Source organism: Takifugu rubripes, chromosome 19 (genome assembly GCF_901000725.2).
Source record: "Takifugu rubripes chromosome 19, fTakRub1.2, whole genome shotgun sequence".
Taxonomy (NCBI): Eukaryota; Metazoa; Chordata; class Actinopteri; order Tetraodontiformes; family Tetraodontidae; genus Takifugu; species Takifugu rubripes.
In genome coordinates, this window is record NC_042303.1 from 10968046 (window position 1) to 10991983 (window position 23938).

Below are 23938 nucleotides of genomic sequence, written 5' to 3' on the forward strand. Positions count from 1 at the left end.
ATTTGAAAATAATATTTCTTCTTCTTGTATTAAGTCTAGTTCCAATAACTGCAATGGCTTCTTGGTATGAAAAAACTCTCCAACATTAAATACAGCTTTCAGATTGGTTCCCTTCTGAACAATAGTGTCTACAATAGGAGCCTTTACATGAACAATTTCATACTTACACTTCAAAAGCACTAAACTCTAATGTCAGGCGAGTGGGCAAACCAAGTGGATCACCTACAGGACAGGAAGAACAACAGAACAAATTAATTTTTGCGATAAAAATCCTAAATAACAACATATATTCATATCAATGTGAGGTTTATACACATCTTCAAATATCTCTTATTTGCTATAAAACTGTATAAAACTCTATTTAAAAAACACCCCAAAAGGTGAGACAACAATACAGCACCTGAAGGGTCAAAACACTCACCATTATAATAATAACCTTTAATACACTTGGGGCTCTCATCCAGTCTGTAGTCATTAAGTTTCTTCTGCGTAAGCTGATGCCAGAATCCTGCCTCCAGAGCACTGCTGAAGGGTGCAAACTGCAGCTTCAGGTCTGCAGCGGAGGACGATGCCTCATTGGTGTCAGATGCCATCGAAACTTTACTAACAGGTTGCACAAATCCAGACTAAAAAAAAAAAATCGAATTAATTCCTCAAGGGACAGAAAATATAGTATACTAATATATAGAGTATAGTAATAATCAACCTGTAATCTCTACAAAAATAACAGTTGCAAGTATTATTATTAGAATAGAAAGTTACTATTATAATTGCATATTTGTACAACAATTAATAAGGATCCACAACATAATTTGATGTTTAATATTTCAAGGACCTCTCTTCTAATGTTCTATTAATATGCCTCCAAGTCAAAAGAACAACTTCATTTTATTTTGATTCTCTTATCATCATGGGACCAATACACACAGTTATATTTTTTGACATTTCTGTGGGCTTTATGGTTTATCACTTAACAGAATGCTTGAATTGAATAAATATGCAGACCCAACTACTTGGCATTACAACAATTTTAGATTTCTTTTAAAAGCAGAAACATCTGTTACCCTTAGCTTTTAAGCGTCGTTTATAAAGTTTTGGGAAAATTAATGTAGCTGCAATCTCTGCTTGTGACGCAACTCTTTAGTATTTAAACACCCGATTTGCTCTGTATTAGCATACATTCTAGTCAAAGCTCGGTGAACTTCAACTGTTCACATTTTTTGGAAATCCTGTCAAGCAAAATAACATTTCTCAATGATAAACGGCGGCAACGTTAAATAGCTACATTCTTAAATATATGACAAGCTGAGCTTCGTTACTTACCAGAAATGCTTACTTCCTGGCAAAGTTGGTCATGTGATCGAAAGAATTGTCAATACAGCAATGCATTGTGGGTAGTTAGCCTGTTAGCTTAGCTGTTTTAGTAAGAATCCGAGCTTTTCTGCCTTATGGAGCATGAACCATCGAGTAAAAGATGAAGAACCAAAATATAAACAAGAACGCACAAACGATAAAGCAAGAGAAGACGGATAAAAACTTATACGCGCCGTTTCTTTTCATATCGGAGTAAGAAGAATTGACGAGAATCAGCTGCAGGTGCAAGCCAACAAAATGTTATACCAAGTTAATCATGTCAATAAACTTAATCAGATTAACGGTATGTTAGTTTTTAATTACTCCAGAAGTACGAAAATGTAAGCATAAAATGAATTGCTAATTGTCACCGAAGTCGTGTTAAGACAGGAATGAGAAACATTTGCCCACCGGAATGTGTGACAACCAGTTAGGGATCGTCTCAAAATCAAGTGCTCGCGGGGAAGCGACTAGTGAAAGAGATTTAGGGCGCAACAATTCCGATGTGTGTGCAATAATGAATGAAGTATCGACACACCTATTTGAAACAACAAAAAATGTTCATGGTCTGTAAGGCAAACATGAATACTATTAGAATAATTATGAGACAGATAAAAAGGCATTACTACAATAAATTTTATTATCAAGGCGCATGCATCAAATACTTAAACAGCATAAAAACATTTGTAAATACCTTATTAACAGTTGTTGGCAAACATGACAGCAGATTTGTGCTTGCTTGCTTCCTCCTAATGCTACTTTTTCCTGCTTGAGTCCAGATGCCTCTCCCTTTGCTGCAAAGTGGATTTTAAATATGCTTATTATATTGTAAATATGCTTATTTTTTATATATCCGTATCTTTATTCTTATTTTACTGTATTATTGGGGTTTTTTTGTCTGCCATGCATGCAACAAACACCAAGTCAAATTCCTTGTATGTGTAAAAACGTACTTGGCAATAAAGGTCTTCTTTTCTTCAAGTGACTCTTGACCCCATCTTCGTTCAGGGTACATGGTTATGAAATAATAATACTATTATTTTACCAATAAATTACACAGCGCTACCTACAAAAAGACAGCAATGAGCCAATCAATTGGGAAAAATATGGTTTATTCAACATAAACGCATTCGAACACTGAATATATGCCACGTGTGATTCGTATAAAAATATTTACTTTAGTTATTGGTCCATTTTACCTTCTTGCTTTGTCTTTTTATTTTTAAAATATCCACATTATGTAGTCTTGTTAATGAATTTAAATTATTTTCATGCACTTCAAATTCACAGGTGCCCATGAGGTTGATATCTGGTGATTCATAGTTGCAACAGCTGCTCCAGGAAAAAATTTAAAAGGTGGTTGCCAAGGCAACCCCCTTTTTTAGAATCTTTAGAATTTAGCCATATCTCACATTTTCCAAGTGTGACTATAGATACAGGTGTTGATAGGTGTCGAGTTGTTCTGCTAATGCTGCATGTTTTTTGTGGAGTTTTTTTTCTTCATTTTACATGGTAGCAACAAAAGATTTACAAAACACAAACCTTGTATATTTCTATTGTGTCCTTAAAGCTGGTGGAATAACTTGAGCTTGCACATCAAACTGGTCTTTTACATATTTTATCATGATTAGCATAAAATTGAAATCATACCTTATTGCTGTCTACTGCTGAATGTCAAACAAGGCAGAAAACTAAATTTACAATTTAAAGCACAGATTTGCAAAGGTGTCAGACGGTCATTCGAGACGGTTCCCTCCTTTTCTCCACCTTGCAACAAGGAATCCTCAAAAACTTTTTAAACACTCGTTTGAAGTTCCCGTTGCACAGTGGGTATATAAATGGGTTGAGAGTGGAATTGATGTATCCAAGCCATATGGTAAACATGTGAAGCTCATGGTGCACACACTCTCTGCAGAACGCCATGACCATGAAAGTGATGAAGTAGGGTATCCAACACAAAAAGAAGGCCGAGATGATGAAGCCCAGCTGCTTGGCCGCCTTGTGCTCTTTGTGGATCTTGAGGCTTTGGACGCGGTGGCGCGATTGGCCAATAAACTTTTGCCAAGTCTGCCTCAGAGACTTTGCATAAGCTGGCTTAAAAGGGTCAGCTTCCTCCTCCTCAGTCCAGGGCACAGTGTGAATTTTGGAAAGCGCACAAGTCTTCTTCTGCATGTCTGACACACGAGTGAGGTCACAGATGCCACTGGCCAACTTTGGCCCGCTGACGTGATAATCATCTAAAGGGGCCTGAGGTCTGTCTGTGATTGATTGATGATTCCCAGCTGAGCGCATTACAGTTTGCTGCTTCTCCTCAGGAGTCAAGGAGCAGCCTTTGACTTTCCGCACCAGTCTGTGTTGTCTCTCTTTGATAGCAAGAAGTGACCTTGTTTGCTGACCTTTTACGCCAATTTTTCTGTGAGACCTGGATGACGCTTTCTTGGTTTTATCTCCATCGCTGCTCGGATTTGTTTGTGGGTCAGTTGGATGTTGCTCCTTAGAGAGTTCCCTCGCAACATTGCAATCTTTTTTGGATGATTTATGCTCGCTAACAGGCGTGTGAGCGTTGTGTTCATTCTCGTTTTCCTCAAATGAATTGGTGGGGTGAATGATTCTCCCTCTGTCTTTGAGATGTTGCCTCACCGTCAAGTAGATGTGCCTGTAAAACCACAGCATCAGAACCGAGGGCATGTAGAAGTTGAAGACGGCCGTGACGACTTTAAACCAGGTAACAAAGCGGAAATCTGTGTCGCACTTGTTCTCTTCTTCAGGTTTCAGGTCGACGTGTGTGAACAACCTCCAGCCTAATATAGGTATGATCCACAACATGGACAGCAGCCAGGCTCCCGCGATCATCGCGCTGGCTCTCCCCCACGTTCGATATTTCAGGTACTTGAGTGGCTGTCTGACAGAGCGGTAACGGTCCAAACACAGGATAAACAAGCTGAAAATCGAGGCCGTACTAGCCACGTAGTCCATAATCAGCCAGAACTGGCAAATGGTGCGGCCCAGCTTCCATTCTTCCTCCAACAAATACAACAGGTTGAGAGGCATGACTGTGGTCCCAACAATCAGGTCTGCCACAGACAGACTGACGATGTAGAGGTTCCCGACCGTGTGGAGGCTCTTCTCTTTCTTCACGGCGTAAAGAACGAGCATGTTCATTATCACTGTGACGAGCGACAGGAGCCCCAGAGAGACGGCAAGAAGGCCGGTGTGAAGGTGCGAAGGGAAGGTCGGGGTGTGGTTGGATTTCAGCGAGGCAGTGTGTACCACGATGCTCCAGTTAGCCTCACTGCCCCTGGTGCTGAGGCGAAGAGGCCCGGCGGAGGGAGACGGACCCGACTCCATCACGCTGCGAGTCCCCTTTATCATGCAGTCACATCACGACAACGGCTGTGCAACGCGCCTTGTTAGTACAGACGATTTGGATCTGGCTGTAGGTTACACATCTTCCTGGAAAACATAAATAAGCTTCATGATCAATTTACCCAGACCTTCCCTAATCAGCTACAGCTAATTAAATCATGCCAGCAAATGTGTGTGTAACTGTCTGCGTTTCCTGTTATCTCTTCATCTGAACAATAAAGTAAGGTTTCCCACCATCTCCTGTGGACTTTACTGGTCCTGTTGTAAAGAAAACTCCCTGTTGTGGTAAACAGCCACAGACATCATGTCAAACCACACTGTGTCTGGTCATCATCTATTATTTAATATACAGTCGGCATGCTTCCTCCTAATCATGTTATGATGTCAAATCTTGCACATCAGTGTTTCAGATGTAGACTTAGAGTCTTCAGGGTGAAACCCTATAATTCTTTATCCCTGTTTTTCGCTGCCCAGCTGGCTTTTTTGACACCAGGAGAGGTGGCAAACCCTGAGAAGCGCTTAGCAAAGGCTTTTGACTGGTGTCAGGAGGAACTGAAATGCTGCTGCCGCACAGAAACAGATTATGAATATGGTTTTATGACACAGCATTTTAATTATATTTTGGAACATTCTCTTGCACAAATTTTCAATGTTGACAACTATGCAGGCAGAGTTAAAGAAAATTATACCAATTATTCCCTTAAAAGAAGGTCAGAAGTTCTATTCATTATTTTATTTCTTGACTCATCAAACACAATGTTGATTTAAATTTCTCTTTGGACTAAATCGGTCTGGGCACTAATTGATGACACAGTCTGGAGGAGGATCAAAACACAAGCAAGTAAAGAGGTCATTGTTTTGGAATAAAGCACAGGAATGATAGATCAGACTGTGACTCATTCTCCTTCACTGACGTGCGGACATTCATATAAGTGGAAATATCAGAAAATGTTTGCTCATCTCAGCTCTCATGTCTTCAATGATTACAAATTATATACAATATTGTCAACACCAAAAGTCATGTATATTTCTATATTTCACCTTATGTCAGTACTGCATATGATTCAAAAATGATTAAAATGCACAATATCTCAGTCAAGTGAAGGACAAATTCAAATGACGTTACATTCATGCGGCGTTCAATGACCCTTACTTCATCGAAGGTCCTTCAGTTGCTTTGAATCATCTTTAACTTCCATAAATATTTTTTGTTGAGAACATTTTTCCTCCTTCTGTTTAGATCTTCTTGGACGCCACCTGCCCCCGCGACACAAATATTTACAGACCTCCTTTCTCATGTCTGAACCGGTGAGAAGATTACGCGAGACGCGCCGCAAAAGCAACGGAACCAATCAATCAGTGCGATTATCGCCAATGACGAACGTGGCTCTCACTTCATTCCACAGCAGCGAACATGCGTGGACGGAGGGAAGCGTGGTGAACGCTAAAACACCACCTGTTACACCGCCGCAGAGAACTGGCACGCAAAAAGCCAAAAAGTTCCGTCATTTGTCTGATGTTATGCGCGGTTTAGAAATCTGCAGATACAGTACCTTCATTTGAAGGAAGGTTCCGGGGGTCCGTTTTATTCCAGCCTTTAGGCAGGTTTTTGAAACGAGTGAAAGACCGATGAGTGGCGAGGATCCCCTCTCTCCCTCCCTCTCTCCCTCTCTCCCTCCCTCTCTCCCTCTCTGTTTATCTCCATACCTGGTGTGCATTAATTGATTCATTCATTCATTTGATTTGCCCGCACCCTCACGACAGGTGACGTCACAACACAAAAAGGCATCAGAGATTAAGATTAGGTGACAATAAATACAGCAAATCCGTATTTAGAGTAAAGACTTTTACACACACACACACACACACACACATGGGACCATATATGGACCAGATTTAGGTTAACTTTAAAGTTTTTACTTTCTGACTTATGATCACCCCAGTGACTACTTGTCGAGTCTCCTCTTCATCAGGGGCCGTTTCATTAATGCAACTTGAAGATGCTTTGCTCTCAAGTGTCTTCTGCATCTCATTTGAAGTGGCTCTGGTCTGTTTGTCTCGCCAGTGTTGCCGCTCCATCTCCACCCACCATCAGTGTTAAATGTCACTGACATCAAGGAGGTGTTTGCTGAACTTTTACATGATCTCTCAGTTCCTGCTGGCTTTCCTGCACTGCGTTCTTCCTATATTTACACGCACAAGTCGGTTTCTTCAACAGTGCAAACCCTGCTAATGTCTCCAGAATGAATAATGTGGGATGCAAGCGTGAACCCCACCTGACATTTAACCGTGTATTCAGATATTCTCCTGATTGGAGGCCGGAGTCGTCCCGAGAGCTCCGTCACATCCTCAAACGTGAGCACATCTCACAGCCGCAGGGGGGGTGATGGTTGCGATGATCTGCTCACCCTCTCGAGTCTCTTCTGATGTTTGACCCATCATGAAAAGAACGTTTGACTGAACTGAGCTCTGGCCAGTTGGGTGATTTGATTCGACTGCACCGACACATGAGAAAGTCAAGAAGTATTTTGAGTTTTAATGCATAAACCATCCTCAGGTTGTCCTCTCCAGTTAATCAGATGAGATCCATCCCCATCATGGTGAATGTTTTGTAATACGCACAGCTGATGAGCTTTCAGACAGATAATGAATCATTTCAGATCAGTATGCTGATGTTGGAACAGATGTGCTATTGCTATACATCACCACTAGGGGGGTCTAAACACCACATCAGTGCAGAACCAAAATAAAGACGGGATCCCATTAAATTATGTGATGACTGATGAACGACGCCTCTTTGACAGCTGCTCTGTCAAAACTGACTTTAGGCACTATGTTGATTCCTTCAACTTTGTTTTTGTTCTTTATTGTCTGACAAAAATAAATTGGAAGAACAAGGTTGGTGTTAGGGTCAGTTATAATTCCAGCTGCGTCACTGAGTAATATTGCAGAACCTGTGTGGGTTTTATTTTTAGTTGACTTTCACTGATTTGTTGGAGGGGGAGTGCTTGTTGATCCTTTGTGGCTCTGCCCACCTTTATTCACGGAAGAGGTCGGGATTCATTTCAAACGGCACCCCTGCACCTTATAAAAGGATGGATGTGAAAGCAAAGCCTCCTCTGCACAACAGTGGCGTCCAGGCCGCATTTGCTGTGTTTTTGTTTGTGAAGCTCTCAGGGGTGGAGAGCTGCTGTGGTCGGTTTTGTTGATTCACTGTAAAACACTAAGGACGGGGGTTTGAACAGCTGCTTTTTTTCGTTGATTTTGAGTGTGATTATGGATAAGCATAAAGGTCAAGTAAGAAACTTCTGGAGCAATGCCCTTATAATGCTTTGATGACATTGAACTCTGAAAAAGAAAAAAAAGGTGCAGTTGAAAAGGCATCTTAGTTTTAGAAAGAGCCAAGCTGTGACTACTGAGGTCGGAAGACAGCAAATTCAAATTATGTGTTGTTTTTTTAAGTAATAGAGTTAGAATTCCGGCTGATACATACAGCTGTACAAGTATTGCGACAGTCAGTGAAAATCACATACGTGAATAAACAGCGACACCTGCTGGCGATTGTGTTTATTGCAGTATGTCGTTCGATAAATCAGAGCTCCCTCATTAATCTTAATGAACACCCACCGGAACTAAATCTGTAATCTGGCTGAGCTTCATTCATCAGGTGAAAAAAAGACTTTTATGTTTCTTATAATATAACTTGATTCAAATGTTGGTTCAAATGGTCATTTTGCGTCAATAATTTATGTAAACATGTCAGCATCAGCATTCCAGAAAACTATCAGCAGATTGGGAAATCGTATCTCTGAGACATAAAGTATCATGTGTGAGTTTCAGGTGACCTTGTGTCCTTTATTTATGTCAATTAGAACTCTGCCTCGAATGAACAGACGGATGCTGGACAGCAGGAGACGCTGTGAATCACATTCTGAATGTATGGATCTGTATGAATGACGTCTGTTACCCTGTGAAGAATCACACCGGCCTCCAGTGTGTGATATTGCGAGTCCGGCCGGACTGCTGACTGTTTTGGGATGCTGTTTGATCTTAATAAGCAAAAGTGTGGGCATAAAAAAATACAATCCACTTTTATCTTTGACATTTCCATTCACTCCTTTGTGTAAATATAAAATGTCTGTACAGTTTCACCTTAAAGATCTTACAGTTAAAGTTCTTCTGAATAAAAACAGCGTTTTTCTTAATTCACTGTGCAATGATGTTTGAGGAAGATTGTGGCGTCGAAGCCTGAATAAACAAACCATGAACCTATTCCTAATCCTAACAATGATATCGTTACTTTAAAACGGCACTTTTATATGAAAATTCACATTAACTATTTATATGTTGCATATGTGAAATTTTTATTTAAGTTTTGTAACAAAAATCTGTTTGACTTTTCATCACTTTTACAAGAGAACAATAAAAAGATGTTTTAAATCTTTTTTTTTGGTGGATGAATGAATAAATGCTTTTAAAACTGATTAACTTTCCCACTTTTGCCCTTTATTTCACCTGATCAAACTTCAGCGTTTTCAGTTGCTCTTAAACGAAATGAGAAAAAAAGTAATTAATTCTTTGAGGGATTAATTGAGATTTTCTCTCACCGACCTTCGGCTTCTGGTTCTAAATCCGTCCCTCTTTCTTCCTGATATATTTATTGTCAGGTTTCCATCAAAGAACCAGAGATTTTCATTTCCTTTTGTCCCAAACTGTGATTAAGATGAAAGTCTTGTTTTTTTGCCTCGACCGGTCGCTCGTACAACGATCCCAACCGCATTTCAGGGGATCCGTTGGAGCCTGAAGACTGTGTCCTTCTGGAGTGTCCTGAAGCAACACCCATTATCCTCGCAGCTCTGCCGAGACAGACTTGCACCAGCATCTCTGTGGCAGAGGCAAGAGGCGAGCCTCTTTAATAAAGAGACTCGTAATTTCCGCAACGAGCCGCGTCGCTTTGATGACAGTTTATATTTAACATGAAACCACTTGAGGAGATAAAAAGGGCTGCGCTGGCTGGAGCGGACGCTCTGTTCCTGCCTCCATTCAAACGGGCCTTTTCATTAAAAACGTGCAGGCTGAAAGCAGCAATTTCCAAAATGAGCAAGAAAGATAATTGCTGAACATATTTGCCTCAAACAGGCGCATTCTGTGAGGTCATCAATCTGGATCAGCTGACTTGGCTGCAGCCCTTCTGTCAGCTGGTCCTGCTGCATCTGATAGATGCTTTTGTCCGTCTTTTTGCCATCGCGGGCGGCCGACATTAACTCGGATGACAGAAGCCCACTTCACACGCCCTCTACATCATCCTCACGTTCCTTTTTATAACACTGTCATCACCCCCCTCTCTTCCTCTCTCCCCTCAAATCCCTCTCCTCACCCCTCTCCCACTTAATTTTCTCCAATTTACTCCGCTCCCCAACGCCTCCTCCTCCTCCCCCTCCCTCAGTCTCTTGGGCATTTTGTAGTCACACAGTCAGGCATGTGAGGTGAAGGACTTACATAATCTGCCCTCTCTCTGTGTTCTCTATCTGTATGCTAATAAGAATAAAATGGAAGTAAATTCTGCTTTTTTTTGATGAAATCTGAATTCTTAAATCTTCAGAGGCAAACTAATGCACCAGATACGTATTTGTTAGCTTCAAAGTTAAGCTTCAGACAGACTTTAATCTTTTTACTAGAAGAATTAGAATTGCTAATGATATTTTTTGGATGAAAAATGGTGTATTTACATGTCATTGCCTATGCCATCACGATGCCGGGGACCATTCTGAAAACGAATGAGCTGCAAATACATTTTTATCGCTGCTCGGTGCTGGAAAAATGCATAATCTGTCCTGAGTAAGCAAGAAAGCCACCGGGCAGTTCAACGCCAGCGACGTGGGTAAGCAATATTCAGTCAGCTCCCAGTGATAGAGGCTCATCATGCAGGTCTGAGCAGCCTGGAATTCCATTTAAATGCTTCCATTTTGCAAAATTTCACCTGGATAAACCAGCAGGCTGAGGGGGATTCAGATGATGGTCAGGGGATATTCTGGGCTTTAAATATAGAAGTAAGCTACTTTAAAATATTCAGGTTCCTCCTCACAAACACAGAGATGTGCCTAATTGAATGCATGAAATAATTAAACTCTGTGTGTGTGTGTGTGTGTTTGTTGTGTGTAAAGGTGGGTGGGTGACTGGGTGGTAGATTGACTTGAACCCAGGGGCAGTCCTGGAATAGACAGATTCACTCGTCTGTTTCTAATGAAGAATAATGTACTGCCCTGGACACAGACAAAAGCCGTGCTTCGGTCACACACACACACACACACACACACACGCACACACACACACACACACACACACACACACACACAGCAAAGCAGTGAAATCCCGCGGGCAGTTTCACCGTGGCTTGTCTTCATGTCCCGTGCACATTTGTGAAAGGATTAAACCTGCTGCAGATGGCTCCGTCTCCTCATCCCACAATTAACTGAAAAATAAAACCCTCTTTAAGGACATTTTTTGAATCTCTAATTTAGGGCCCATCTGATTACCAACTCTGATCTCTGGATTGGATCATAATCATATATAATCTCAGGCAACAACAAAGCCACAAATAGGCCTAAATCATCCGCGTCTACTTTTTGAAGGATCATTTGGGTAAAGAACATTCATCCGTTCATCATCACGCAGGAGCGACGCTTCTCACAGCATCCGTTGCACATCCGTCTCGGCCACTGTGGACTGATTAATGTGTGTCCCCTGATTTGATGGCGCCGCCGGCGCTCGCCTGCCAGTGACCCTCATCCGCTGTCACGCACCCGTCGCCCGCCAGGACGCGCTCTCCAGCGCCTCGTCTGCAGTGGTGAGCTCGGTGGTCTGCTGCACGTCACACACTGCTGATAAGGACGAGTCCCCCGAGAGGAGGTGCAGTGACACGGTGACACGGGGGGGGGCGGAAATGATGTCAGGAGGAATAGAGACATGAAGGACCAGAAAGCCAATAAGAATGGAGGTAGACAATGGCCAACTTCAAGTGTTTCTTGGAGCAGGGTGCTTTTCCTGAACTGGAATGGACATTGCTTCTTTTGGGCGTTTAAAGGTCACATGACAAAAGAGTCATATGATACGAGAGTGGATGGATGGATGCAGAAATTACTGCAGATAAGAAAGTTGTCCTGGGCTGGACCCACAGTTCTTCTGTCAAAGTGTATCGTTTGTTCACCGATGTGGTTGAGTTGGTGACCCTGTTAAAATGGAAGAAAGCAGCAATCATCTGATCACGCGTTTGTTCTTTAACTGATAGTAACCTGTTAAACCTCCCGCTATAACAACCAAGCCAGAGTTTCTGAAGGACGGCGATGAAAAAAGAGGACACATTCTGCACCGCCGAGATAACAAAGCTTGGCAACACTTCATTCTTTTCATTCAAATATAGTTTCAAATTTGGCAAAATGGAGAAACAAGCTTATGTTTGTATGGGAAAAGGAATGCGGGTGTGAGGGATCATTCTTTGGTGGGACTCAGTCGCAGGTTATTGGAGTTAAAGATGAACACAGCCTGTAAAAAAACAAAACAAAATTGCATTAAAAGGTAGTGGATCACATGAAAGCACACATACATGTACAGTATGGGAGTTGTTTCAGCACCCAATGACACTGAATGTCAGGAGGGGGGGGGGGGGGAGGGGAAGAGAAGGGGAGAGAGAGAGAGGGAGAGAGAGAGAGGGAGTGCGCATTATCTATGCAATTTCAAGCCCTGTCCATCATGTGGCAGTGTGCAGCTTCTTAGGAGCTGCTGCCACAATGGAGAGCCAGTCAAAGTCAGCATAATCCCCCTCTCTCTCTCTCTCTCTCTCTCTCTCTCACACACACACACACACACACGCACTTCTTGCTCTCAGATATGTCTGGTCTTTATCTCTGCCTGCAGCTTGGAGCTTCCAGCCCGCCTCCCCCCCTGCTGAGTTCTCCCGCTCCCCTCTCTTTGATGCCTTTTTGGAAACACAGGACCTGCTAATGGAGACAAGGAAAAGGCTCCTCACTGCAGCGCCTCCCCGTCATTCATGCCAATTCATTACAGTAATGTTGTGCTGAGGAGAGGTGGTGTTGGGGGGGGGGTTAAATGAAGACAAAACAAAGCAAATTTGCTGTGTCTGTTTCCCGTTGCTTTCTCCAAAAGGCAATAATGGCATTTAGATTAGGTCATCAGAGGGGGAGAAAAAATGGGCTGATTAATTCCATTGAATTCCATTGTGTGGTGCTACAGTGCGTTGCTCTAACGTGATGGAGACAAAGGGGACACTTCAGTAAACAACACACATGCGTCTTATTCACAAACAACCTACAACTCAGCATTTGTTGTGTGTGAGTAATGATCAATTAGCAGCAGATTAATTCATTTGTGATCATCTAACGTGAATTGACATTAATGTCGCCCTTTCTGTTCGAAATGATTAAACTGAACAGTTAACAGTCATAAAGCTGAATCAAACACTAAACTCACAGGACCCTGCCCTTGTATAGATCAGTCTCCAGAAGGTATAGCCAACAGCAGGCCCTCCATTCTGAGACAAGCATGCACGTATCCATCATTCTCCCAGCAGCCCACACAAACACTTACACCCCTCCTGCTGCACGCTCAGAGTCAGTGATCCTTACTGTGCAATCAAATTCATCTTTCCTCTACAGACTGACAATTTGATTTATGGCGCTGGTGTTGCACTCAGGTCCTGGCTGCGAGGAGAGAAGGAACCACTCAATTATTACCTTTAATGGCTTTATTCCACTTCCACAACGGCGCTGTTGTCCTGGAATGGCACCGAAATGCTGTTTGGTATCAGGCTCAGCGTGTTTCAGGAGGATGATGGAAAGGTCAGGACAGCTCGATTCCAAAGGAACCCGACTTGCCGGCGGTGAGAGCACCAGTTGTTTCATCTTTTCCTCTCTTATTAGATATTCGGAAGATGGATGCATGATCAGTGGCCGTGAAAAAAGGGTCACGCGTAGGCGCAGCCATTTAAAATAAAACATGTGACATGCTGACATGAGAAGGAGCAGTGTGATTTTAAGATGAAGGACGACTGGGGACAAGACGTTAATGCTAATGCTCGTTTTAACAGCGCGCCTTTATTCAAGCGGAGGATCCAGCATCCAGGCAGTATTCTGTTCAGACCTTTTCATTTGAAGGTAAAGGACTACGATCAACATTGTCCGTTCAATATTTAGGGTGGATTTTGTCATCTAAGGTCAATATGATGAGTCAGTTTTAGACAGCATCAGCTGTCATGGTGATTAATGGGTCTCCAGATGTCATCAGTGTCCTGCAGTCATGAGAGTGGCAGATCTGCATGTCACCTCATAGACGTCCTCAAAAACTCTAGACAGACCTCAAAGAACAAAATCTGTGTCATATTAACAAATATTTTAACTTTTAAACCATAAATGCCAAAATATCCCCAAAACATCAAATCATTTTTTCTCTCTAATGAACAACTGAGACAGCCTGGCAACTCACGAGTGTTCATCTGCTCAAGTAATCAATGCTCCAACAGGATTTTATGAGATAATAATGGCGATAAATTCACATGAAGTTGAAATAATTCTGTCAATGGTGACCCACATTCATGGTGGCTAAACCATTAATCAAGCAGTCTCAGTGGAGACCAGCAAACTGCTACAAACTGGAGGAGGCCATCCAGGCGGCGTACCAGGAGCCCCCGTCTCTCCCAGGAACAATAACACACATTATTAAGTGCTGGGTTTGTAGAGGCTAACCCCGCTGCCAGTGCAAAAGGAGCCTTCTGTGTGGGTTGTTGTAGCCCGCCGGCTACACGAAGGACTTATTTTGAAAGTGATAGATTAATAGATGAATTCACCAGAGTATCACAGCACAGTGGTGTCAGAAGGCACATTTCAATGTTGGACTGAACATGAGCTGGAGAGGAAAAATGCAAAGCAAAGAGAAGCAAAGAGAGGCCAGAATTCAGGAACACACTGGAGTTCGAATTACAGCGATGCACAGCACACAAATAAAGAGTTTGTACTTACAGTAGCGACATTTCAGGTCTCAAACGTTTCATAATCATCATTTAGGATTTAGCAACTATTTTGATCATCAAATGCCAGTTTGAAATATTCGTAAAACATTAATTCTATAGCAGAATTAACAAATCTTTCCAATAAATGTGTAATTTAATCCCATTTACTGATAGTTTGATTTGTCTGGGTCCGAATCACATGAGCCTTTGATTAAAAACAAACAAACAAACAAACAAACAAAACATTTAAAACATAGTGCACAGACAGGAAAGATGTTGAGATGGTTCCGTTTTCTGGCAGCTGCACCTGGTCACCGTGCGCTGCAAACATGGCTGCGAGGGGTCTGGGTCCCGGGTCAACAAGCCGCTCTCTGCAAACCTCAACGCTGAGCATTTGAGGACAGTCAGCTTCATTTCCACAGCCTGCTGATCATCACTGCACATCTATCCAGTATATTTAAGAAACAGAACATCGGTCCCCTCACCTTTAAATCCAGTTGTGAACCTAAACATCTGTGTGTGTGTGTATATTTATAACAGTGCAATAAAGGAAGGAACATCATTTGAGATCATTGTGTGCAGACAAAAAGCATCGGTGCGTGTGAGAACCTGTGGCAGCGGCTGAGCTGCTGAGGTGCAGAGCGGCGCCCCTGATGTCAGCGTGCCTCGGACCACGAGGCAGCGGGCCAGTAGAAGGAAGGCGCCCCTTAGGTTGCTGAAACACACTTAAGTCTTTAATGCATTGGGCGTGTTGGTGATGGATCCTCTGTCCTGTCCCGGTTGGATTCGGAATGATCTAATGACTCATTCTACATCTTTTCCAGCTCCAGCACGACTCCATACATACTGGACCCTGTATGTTCATGTCCTCCAACACCATTAATGCACCAACGCTTCCAACAGCAACCTTCCAGCTGAGGGGAGCTCTGATGTTAATGTGTGTTAAACAGCCAGGTTAGAATGGAAGAATGGATGGTTTAGAGATGGATGGAGGGGAAACTTGAGGTCATTTCCTCCTCTCTGTCTGCCTCGCTCATCGTGAGTCAGTTATAATCAGGTTAGGTTTACGAGTCCAGTTCACAGAAAAATGGATGCACAAAGATTTTAGATTCACCCAACAAAATTCAAGTCTATTAATAAAAGGGTATCTGCCCTGTTCATCTCAGGAACAGTTATCATGCTCTTTTTTAAGTTAGGGGTATTGACTCTTGCATAATTTGCATGCCTGTAAACACACACACACACACACACACACACACACACACACACACACGCACGCACACACACACACACACACACACACACACACACACACACATTTTTATGCAGGTTATGCATGGTCATATTAGTTGAGGCTCTAGTAGCAACTTATGGGACTCAATATGAAAGCAATAATAATCTTCTGTGTTGGTTTATCGGGACTTGATTACAAGGAAGGTCCTTTAATGTGGTTGAGAAAGTGACATTAAAGATGGCAAAGATGTATGATGTCACTAATTACAATACATGTAGGATGACTCAGTGTGTAAATGTCCCTTTAACCTCTCCCCCCATCATCCCCGGTGAAAAAGATTGTTTCTGGGGTCACAGCTGATTAGCCACTTGTTGACCCATAACTGGGACCATGAGATGAACTCCTGATTCATAGAACCTGATTGATTTCAGAGATGCTTTTCTCTTTGTTAATCCCCCAAAATAATTATGTAGTCTGGGAGAATATTCCTTATTAATTATTATGCTTTACGTTATGTGGCAGATCCAATCAATATCACAGCCTGGTGTACACAAGCGTGCAGCTCCTCCAGCTCCTGCGGTTCCTGAGCCTAAAGCAAATGTCCACGGCAGCCTGCAAACAAATGAGTGAACTGCAGCATGAGATCATTAAAATGAACCGTGCTGCTATCATGCTGTGCCTCGGGCCCCGGGAGGTTTGATGCTTTAATGATTGCCCTATGCATCGTGTATGAGTGAAAAAAATAATTGTCAATTTTGATACTGCTTTGTGATAATGGAAAAATGTAATAATTATCCAATGCTTTTTACCCCATGGGGCACACACTATTAAATCAGAGTAGCTTTAACCATTTGTGCCTTTTAACAGCCCGTTAATGGAATTTTCCAACAGGAAGTATGAATTATTTTGGTTATGGACGATTATGTATTTATAATATTCATCAGGACGAGTCAGACACACACATTAAAACTGGTTAGACATCTACAAAAGAGGTGGCTGGAGGAGTTCCAGGGCTCCATCACCGCAAAAAATACAATGAACAAACCCCAAATCCAAATCCAATACAGATGACCATTCTAGGACATCAAACACCGTTCCTCTTGCTAAACCCCCCCCACGGCAGATATGTTGCCTTAGACACCAGAAATATCATTCTGGAGCTGCTTGGAGATCATGAAAAAGCCCCTGAGGCATCAGCGTGGCCTCAAAATTAACAAACCAATCGAGCATCAGTGGGATGAGACCACCAACCTGTCCCCAGAGCACCCAAACATTCCATTAATTAATGTGAAATGTAGCAACATAAAGCGGGTTTATTATAGCTGGACAGATGCTTTCTAGACACAACTTGAACATCCTCTTTGTATTCAGAAATCAAAGACGTATTTATTCTCAACGGATACAGCAGATGCAACCCAGCATGCCATAAAGGCATCATGGATCATCAGTCCCAGTACGCTGTTGGGTCGTTTCCCTCCGAGGGCCACTCAGCGCATTCACCAACTTCATAAAAGCAGCCGGAGCTTAATTCCTCTAGCCCCCGCTGCACTAAATGCTGAAGACTGAACACAAAGAGAGCTTTCCTTATGAATGTCCAACGCCCTCAGCCCCTCTCGTGTTACGCATGAGCTCGCAGAGAGCCGTAAACGCTGACACAGTGACACAGAGATTTCTGTCCTGAAGATGATCTTTGTACAAAAGTCATTGTCCAAATGTGTGCTGCTGTTTTTGTGTTTGTCTCTTGGCTACTCCGACATACTGTAGGTGCCATCCAAAACAATTAAAATAGTTCTTCATTAGCACGGAGTACTTGGTAACTGATATTTGTGGGGAGAGGACTGTAATTGTGCAGTCTTTTTCATTATATCATAGACAAAGAAAACGATTAAGAGAGGGAAGGCACAACCAGGCACAAACAGCACACGTTAGAGCTATAATTACTAACAAACACAGCGGCTCTTCTGACAGAGGGGGGCTGGGTGAAGCGGAGGAGCTTCTGAAAACCTCCATTCAACCCTCAAATATCCACCTGACCTTGACCCTGCACTCACCCCGGGTCATTCCTCCAGGCCACTCTTATACAACCGCCAGAGCTCGAGAGTGTCGAGCAAACAGTGAAAAACAAAGACCTGGCCAGTCAAGACTTACCGTCTTCTAACCTTCATGAGCGAAACGCTGAAGGCGAAGAGCCCAGGCTGTGAAAATGGTTGCTTCCAGACATATATTCAATTTCTTTCTTACCTGGTGGAGACACAAACACCGTGCGTTCATGTTGGAATCATGTAAACTAGCGCGTTTCAATGGGTTTCCCCATGTTCCATCTTCCTCAGGTGGGTTTTCTCTGACTTTAAACAAGCACCTCCATCGACCGACAGAAGCGGTTCATGTCAGAGGACAGTTTTCTCTGTTTGCAATAACTACTAGTGAATTTTTCACTATAGACTGTTTATAAAGTGTACACAATTAAATAAAGGTTAACGGCAAGTTGTAAAAAACTGCTCATCAAATACAAAATTGAATGAACATTTCGCCCCTCTTTCAAAGCCAGCAAAAAAGCTGTTTAGGAAAAATAACAAACCTGACCCTAAACCGACCCCTTTTCACTGTCACAACCAACACAAAGAGCTTGATTCACGAGTCAAGCGAAGGTACCGAGTGGCTGTAGATCAACCTGAACAAACAGGGCGTCACCATGAACACAACAGTTGAAGTGACCCCCTGCTGATGGGTTTCCTAGAAATTCAGCCTGGACCAACACTGAACCCTGTAATTACACCAGACAAACTGTTCTCAGATTTCACCCCAAACATACAGTGTAAAACATTTGAGAGAACATAATGGAGATTTTTAGACATCAGGTTCAGGGTGAACGTGCGTGTAAGGACAAGTTACAACCCACAGTGCACCATCATCTCAGAATCCATTTCTTACATTGTGTGTTTTTAAAAACATAATTGGCTAATATTTGCAATTATTTGTCTCTTGGTTTTGTGTTTTAATTTGATGTTATTTTTCACTGAAATATTGAATAATATGAAACAAAAGTGCTCCAATGAGGGCTCCTTTGGCTAAACATAAATATATAATTGCACAGTGCAGAGAGCATAGTCTCCTCTGACTTGTTTCGCATTTATTCTTTCATGAACAATCTTATTAGAAACATTTGAAGAAAATAAAATAAAGTCATTTTATTGATGGCATTCGAACTCTGTGTTAACTGAACAATTCTTCATGTCGATTTCCAGCCTCAAAAGAGACGCAAAGCAGCCTTGAAAGTGATCCGTGCAAAATAATGCACGCTCCCTTTCTGACAGAGAGAGAGACGTATAGATCAGGCTGCTGCTGCACCTCCTCACTCGGATATTTGATTTGCACTTTTCTGTATCTGAATATTGAAGTAAGACGCTACCAAATCCCCCTGTTCGGTTGTCATGGAACATTTTGCAATGTGTTCACACCCTACAGCTCACTCCCCCCGTCGCGATCACTTCGACTTTCTCCATTGTCGCATTCCTTATCCCCCCCCTCGCCTTGGCTGAGATAAATAGGAGGTATTTAACTCTGATGTGAGAACATTATGTCTCCTGCTCAGTAGAAACTACATTTGTCAGTGCCACAGGGCTTTCTGCTCTGGGTAATTGTGCACTATTGTCTTGCAAGGCTGCTTGGAGATATTCCTGCTGCAGAGAAGGAAGCGAGGTCAGTGGGAGAGGGGCAACTCGTGCGACGTGGAAATATAAAGAATGCGTTGTTCCGGTGTGTGACACATTCAGCGGCCCGTATGATTAATTGCATCATTAGCAAATGAAAAAAAAAAAAAGCCACGCTGTTTGAAATGCACCATTCTCTAAATGACTTAATTGTTGCCGTTATAAAGTTGTCAGATCAACTAGTTTAGTTTTACTTCATTGTGCGGACTACTTTTTTTTTTTTTATATGACCTTTGTGTTGTAACTGAAATTGTCTTGAGACCACAGATATTAAAATGACTCAACGTAGAGGAGTGAAAACTCGGCAGTGTTAAATCAGCGCGTTTCACTGGCAAATCCGATTACACCCTTTGCAGTCTCCAAACCTCAATTTTCCTGTTAAAGCAAAGAGGGACCTTGACTTTCATTAGTTTGCGCTCGTTTATAAGAGGCTTTTCTCCACACTCGTGCTTTTTTGTTGAAAATAATATAATGTGAGTTGACTGCAGCAACAAAGACATTTTTAGTGAGCATATTAGAATTTCTGTGACATCACTGTGGTTAACACGCAGAGTCCAAAACAGATTTAGGTGCATTATGTTCAGTAAAAATACTTACCCATAGAGGAGAAGAACCCAAATGTTCAGGACATTTAAGATGCTTTACCACAAAGCAGGATGGTTGGGTTGGATGCGACGGCACGATCTCTCCGTTAGCTGAAATCTCCAAATTCCCTGTGCATTAAGAGGGGCAATTCAGAACTGTTTGCGTGTCTGTTTAACTCAAAAATATCACTTCACACCAGTTCTTTCTTGGTTTCTAGGTTTTCCTTCCGACTGAAACCATCGGTGGGCTTCAACAGTCGCGGTGCTATAATGCAAGAGTAGCATCACAACAGTGTTGCGTGTGTCACAAATTTTCATGAGACTGGGATGTAGATATCGCTTGTGCTTCATACTCACGCAGTGGAAATGCTAACCAGCTTTAGCTGCACCGCTCCAAACCATATGTCAAATAAATTATATAGCTAGCACTGCAAAGGCAGCTGGGTAATTGGGCCTATTCTTCCAAACCCCCTGCACCAATAATCAAAAAACAACGCCCCCCTTCCAAAAAAAAAACAAAAACCCACCACACTTGCTTGAACTCCATATACCAGGAACTTACTGCTATACCTGGGTGCAAAAAAAAAAAAAAAGAATAGAGCTCTAGAATTTGAAATAGTTCTGTGTGGAGAACCTCCATAAAAAGCCCTCTCAGTGGGTTGGCTGTAGAGCTGCACTCTGTAATCAGGACTTGCTTGATGGCTCGCCTCACTGATGACGAGTCTCGTGAAAAGTCCCAGTGGGAAACGAAATGCTCACCTACTCTGAGTTATTCACTCCCAGTACACATGCAACCTCCTGCCAACAACCCACAATCACACTTGTCATTAAAAAGAAGGAGCTGTGGAGTAGCATCGGGGTCCTGGAACACAGATGAATCTCCAAGACAGTGATACTACATTTCTTTGAGAAACCACGCCTATATTGCACCATATCAAATCTAGGCCTATTCTATTAGTTCAGGAATCTAGGATTGCGTGCTGTAATGTGAATTGACAACATTAAAAAATCATTAGAACGTTGCTTTCTGCTGTAAAGTTTAATGTGTACACACTTAAGCACAACAGGCTGTGTTCTGGGAAGCAAATATTTAGACATGTAGATGTGCATCAGTGTGCTTTGGGGCTGTGAAGCATCTCTTTGTGCTCTGAGCTTACAACCTTCCCAAGCTTCCCGCTCATTCAAATGGTAAACCACCAGAACTGGCGCTTAATTCAGCGGGTGACATTAGCAGTCTGCTCCAGCTCCCAACACTCCAGCCTGACTTGCTGTTTCCCACTACTTTCTCCAAAAGGAGAAAAGGAAAGCATTTAGTGAGAAAAGAGACAAAAAGAGAGACGGGGAGCTGGATGTGGTACACTTAATCTGTAATCTGTCTCAACTAGTCTGAAAGCTTTTCCAGCCCAAAGTGTCAGTGTTTGACAACATGGTAACAAGGCTCATCAATCAACTCCAGGTAGCTGTAGATGGAGGCTGATATTCTAACTATCTTGTGATAAAAACATGAAAAAAATCCTACCAATTTCTACTAATCTCACCTAGTCACAGTCCTTGATGTTAATTATTTAAACAGAAATGGATGTAATGCATATAGAGGGCAACGCTAAACTGCTGTACTGCAATGCTACAACATGCGAAGACCTTTGATGATCGTTTCCCATGAATCTGCTTTGCATAAATGCTGATTAGCGAATGCTACTGACGGATATATATGCCATTTTGACACGATCCAAACTGCAGAGTTGCTCCTCACCAGAGGTGCCTTGTACGGGAGAGTTTTCTCTAGTCATTCAGCTTTAAATTAATTCAATTTTAAGCTTCTTGACAAGCAAGAAAAGATAAGAACGCAGTGGGATTTCTTTTCAGGACTCCATTATCTTCGTCATCCACTCACAAAATGGGTGCGCGGCGCGATGCGTTCCACAATTTGGTGATGGAGCAGGGGGCCCGGCTCAACATCTGTCGGCAAACATAAAGCGACTGCAGGAGACGCACGCCTGCAGAATTCAACACAATTTTGCGGGGGTGAAACCCGTGTTAATACCCAACTGCCTCTCGCACATCCAGCTAATTGCCTCTGATTTCTCTCAGCACACCCCTCGGCATGAAACAAAGACAAGAGCCTGTTCTGCTCTGCTGGCTCAGGTTATGGCGAACGAGAAATAGATGAGCTTTGTCCTCTGCACCAGATTTGCATAGTAGCTGTAGACTTTAGAAGGAAATACAAACATCCATCTAGCACCGTTTCCTCCCTGGTGCTCCGAATTTGACGTTACGAAAACGAAAACAGCTCTCATTGGATGTTTTAGTGCTCTTTAAGGCCGCAGCACATCTCAATAGTGTGATAATAATGAGCGATCTGAACCGTCGTGTAAGTCATTAGACTGCAAGTAATGTTTATGTGTGTGTTTGTGTGTTTGGGAGGGCTTGACGTCTGAAAGCAGACGGGCGTGACATCAGATTTCCTCCCCTCCGCAGAAGCAGAATTAGAAAAGAGAGGTTTGAGTGCTCTCGATGCTTCATGTAGGACGCAGCCCTGTTCGGATGTTGGGCTGGCGAATGACACAGATATCTGCTCACCCCCACCGTCCTCGCTCGGTGTTTGCCTCCCGACGCAGTGAGGATGGTAAACATGGAGAAACCGTTTCCCTGCTCCCGATGTTGATGCTGATGTGTTTACCTCCGAGCAACTCCGTGGCATAAGTCCAGAGTCAAGGAGACATCAGAAGAGCGTGACTAAAGAATCAAACCCTCGGTTACGCTGGAGAAGAAATTCATGTGCATCACATTTCGTCCAGTAATATTGACTATATCCCCTGCAACAGACATGCGATGAGTAGTGAAGTAGTTATGTAACAAAGGCATGCCTGTGCATTATAGGTCAATATTCAGAGCCTGTAGAGTCACTATAATGGCAACTGTAGCCATTATGTGTACCATAAAATTAGAGTAACTTTGTTAAACAAGTCACATTTGTCACAATAATAAACTGAGTGGAGATGCCTTGTGGCAAGAGGTTGGTAGCACGAAACAGCCCCATTTTTGAATATAATTTAACATAAGCTACAGTGGATAGTGAAAATCATCACAATGTGTTGATATCAAACACAATGGCACCGCTTTAAGCGTCAACAGCTCCACAAATGCTGTTTATTTGTTTACAATAATAACTCACAAAACACTACGATGATTAATCACTGCCGAACATAAATACATCTGAAGCCAGAGAAGACGCAGCTGGACTAGAGTGAGTGCTTCTTTATTTACCAATGTATTATTGTTCTGTTACCTACAACATATTCACAATATAAGAAATTAAGGTGTCCAACTTTTGTATAGTGTGATGAATAAACATGATTTCTAATGAATTGTTCCACATTTACATTATGAACAGACAGGATTCAGCTGCAGTTTCTTTGTTGTTGTTACATATTTGGGAGGAACGCTACAGAAAACGGGTTCAACGCCCAATATGTCTCAATCAGCCAAGACATTGAAATGATGAGGTAATGCTTTCTGATAAAATTAGCAAGACGAGAACTCACTCCCAGGTGCACAATTCAATATCTTTTGCTTACTCCATTTCCCACAAGGCAAAGCGTGCTGCCTGTGAGACACGCTATTGTGCCACCACTCCTGCTACATTTAGCTGCTAATGTGGCAAAAAGAA

At 42.5% G+C, this 23938-nt stretch overlaps 2 protein-coding genes across 3 annotated transcripts in view; both read right to left on the bottom strand.

The window, feature by feature from the left end:
- atg7 (ATG7 autophagy related 7 homolog (S. cerevisiae)) overlaps positions 1-1781 on the bottom strand; it is a 29557-nt gene extending 27776 nt beyond the window's left edge. The window contains exons 1-3 of the mRNA XM_029825927.1: positions 1324-1781; positions 422-626; positions 168-222 (exon numbers count right to left, since the gene is read on the bottom strand). Coding sequence (XP_029681787.1) covers positions 168-222; positions 422-593 — 227 coding nt within the window. The 5' untranslated portion in view covers positions 594-626; positions 1324-1781. The remainder of the gene's footprint in view (positions 1-167; positions 223-421; positions 627-1323) is intronic.
- Positions 1782-2454: 673 nt separating this feature from the next.
- hrh1 (histamine receptor H1) lies at positions 2455-6367 on the bottom strand. Of its 2 annotated transcripts, none has more exons than XM_029827526.1 (2): positions 6273-6367; positions 2455-4806 (listed from the first exon to the last, which is right to left on the bottom strand). In XM_029827526.1, the coding sequence occupies exon 2, from the start codon at positions 4723-4725 to the stop codon at positions 3082-3084; it is 1644 nt and encodes a 547-aa protein (XP_029683386.1). In that variant the 5' UTR covers positions 4726-4806; positions 6273-6367; the 3' UTR covers positions 2455-3081. The 2 variants fall into 2 exon arrangements, with proteins under 2 accessions (XP_029683386.1, XP_003973484.2); XM_003973435.3 differs by lacking the exon at positions 6273-6367 and adding an exon at positions 5873-6144.
- Positions 6368-23938: the final 17571 nt, after the last annotated feature.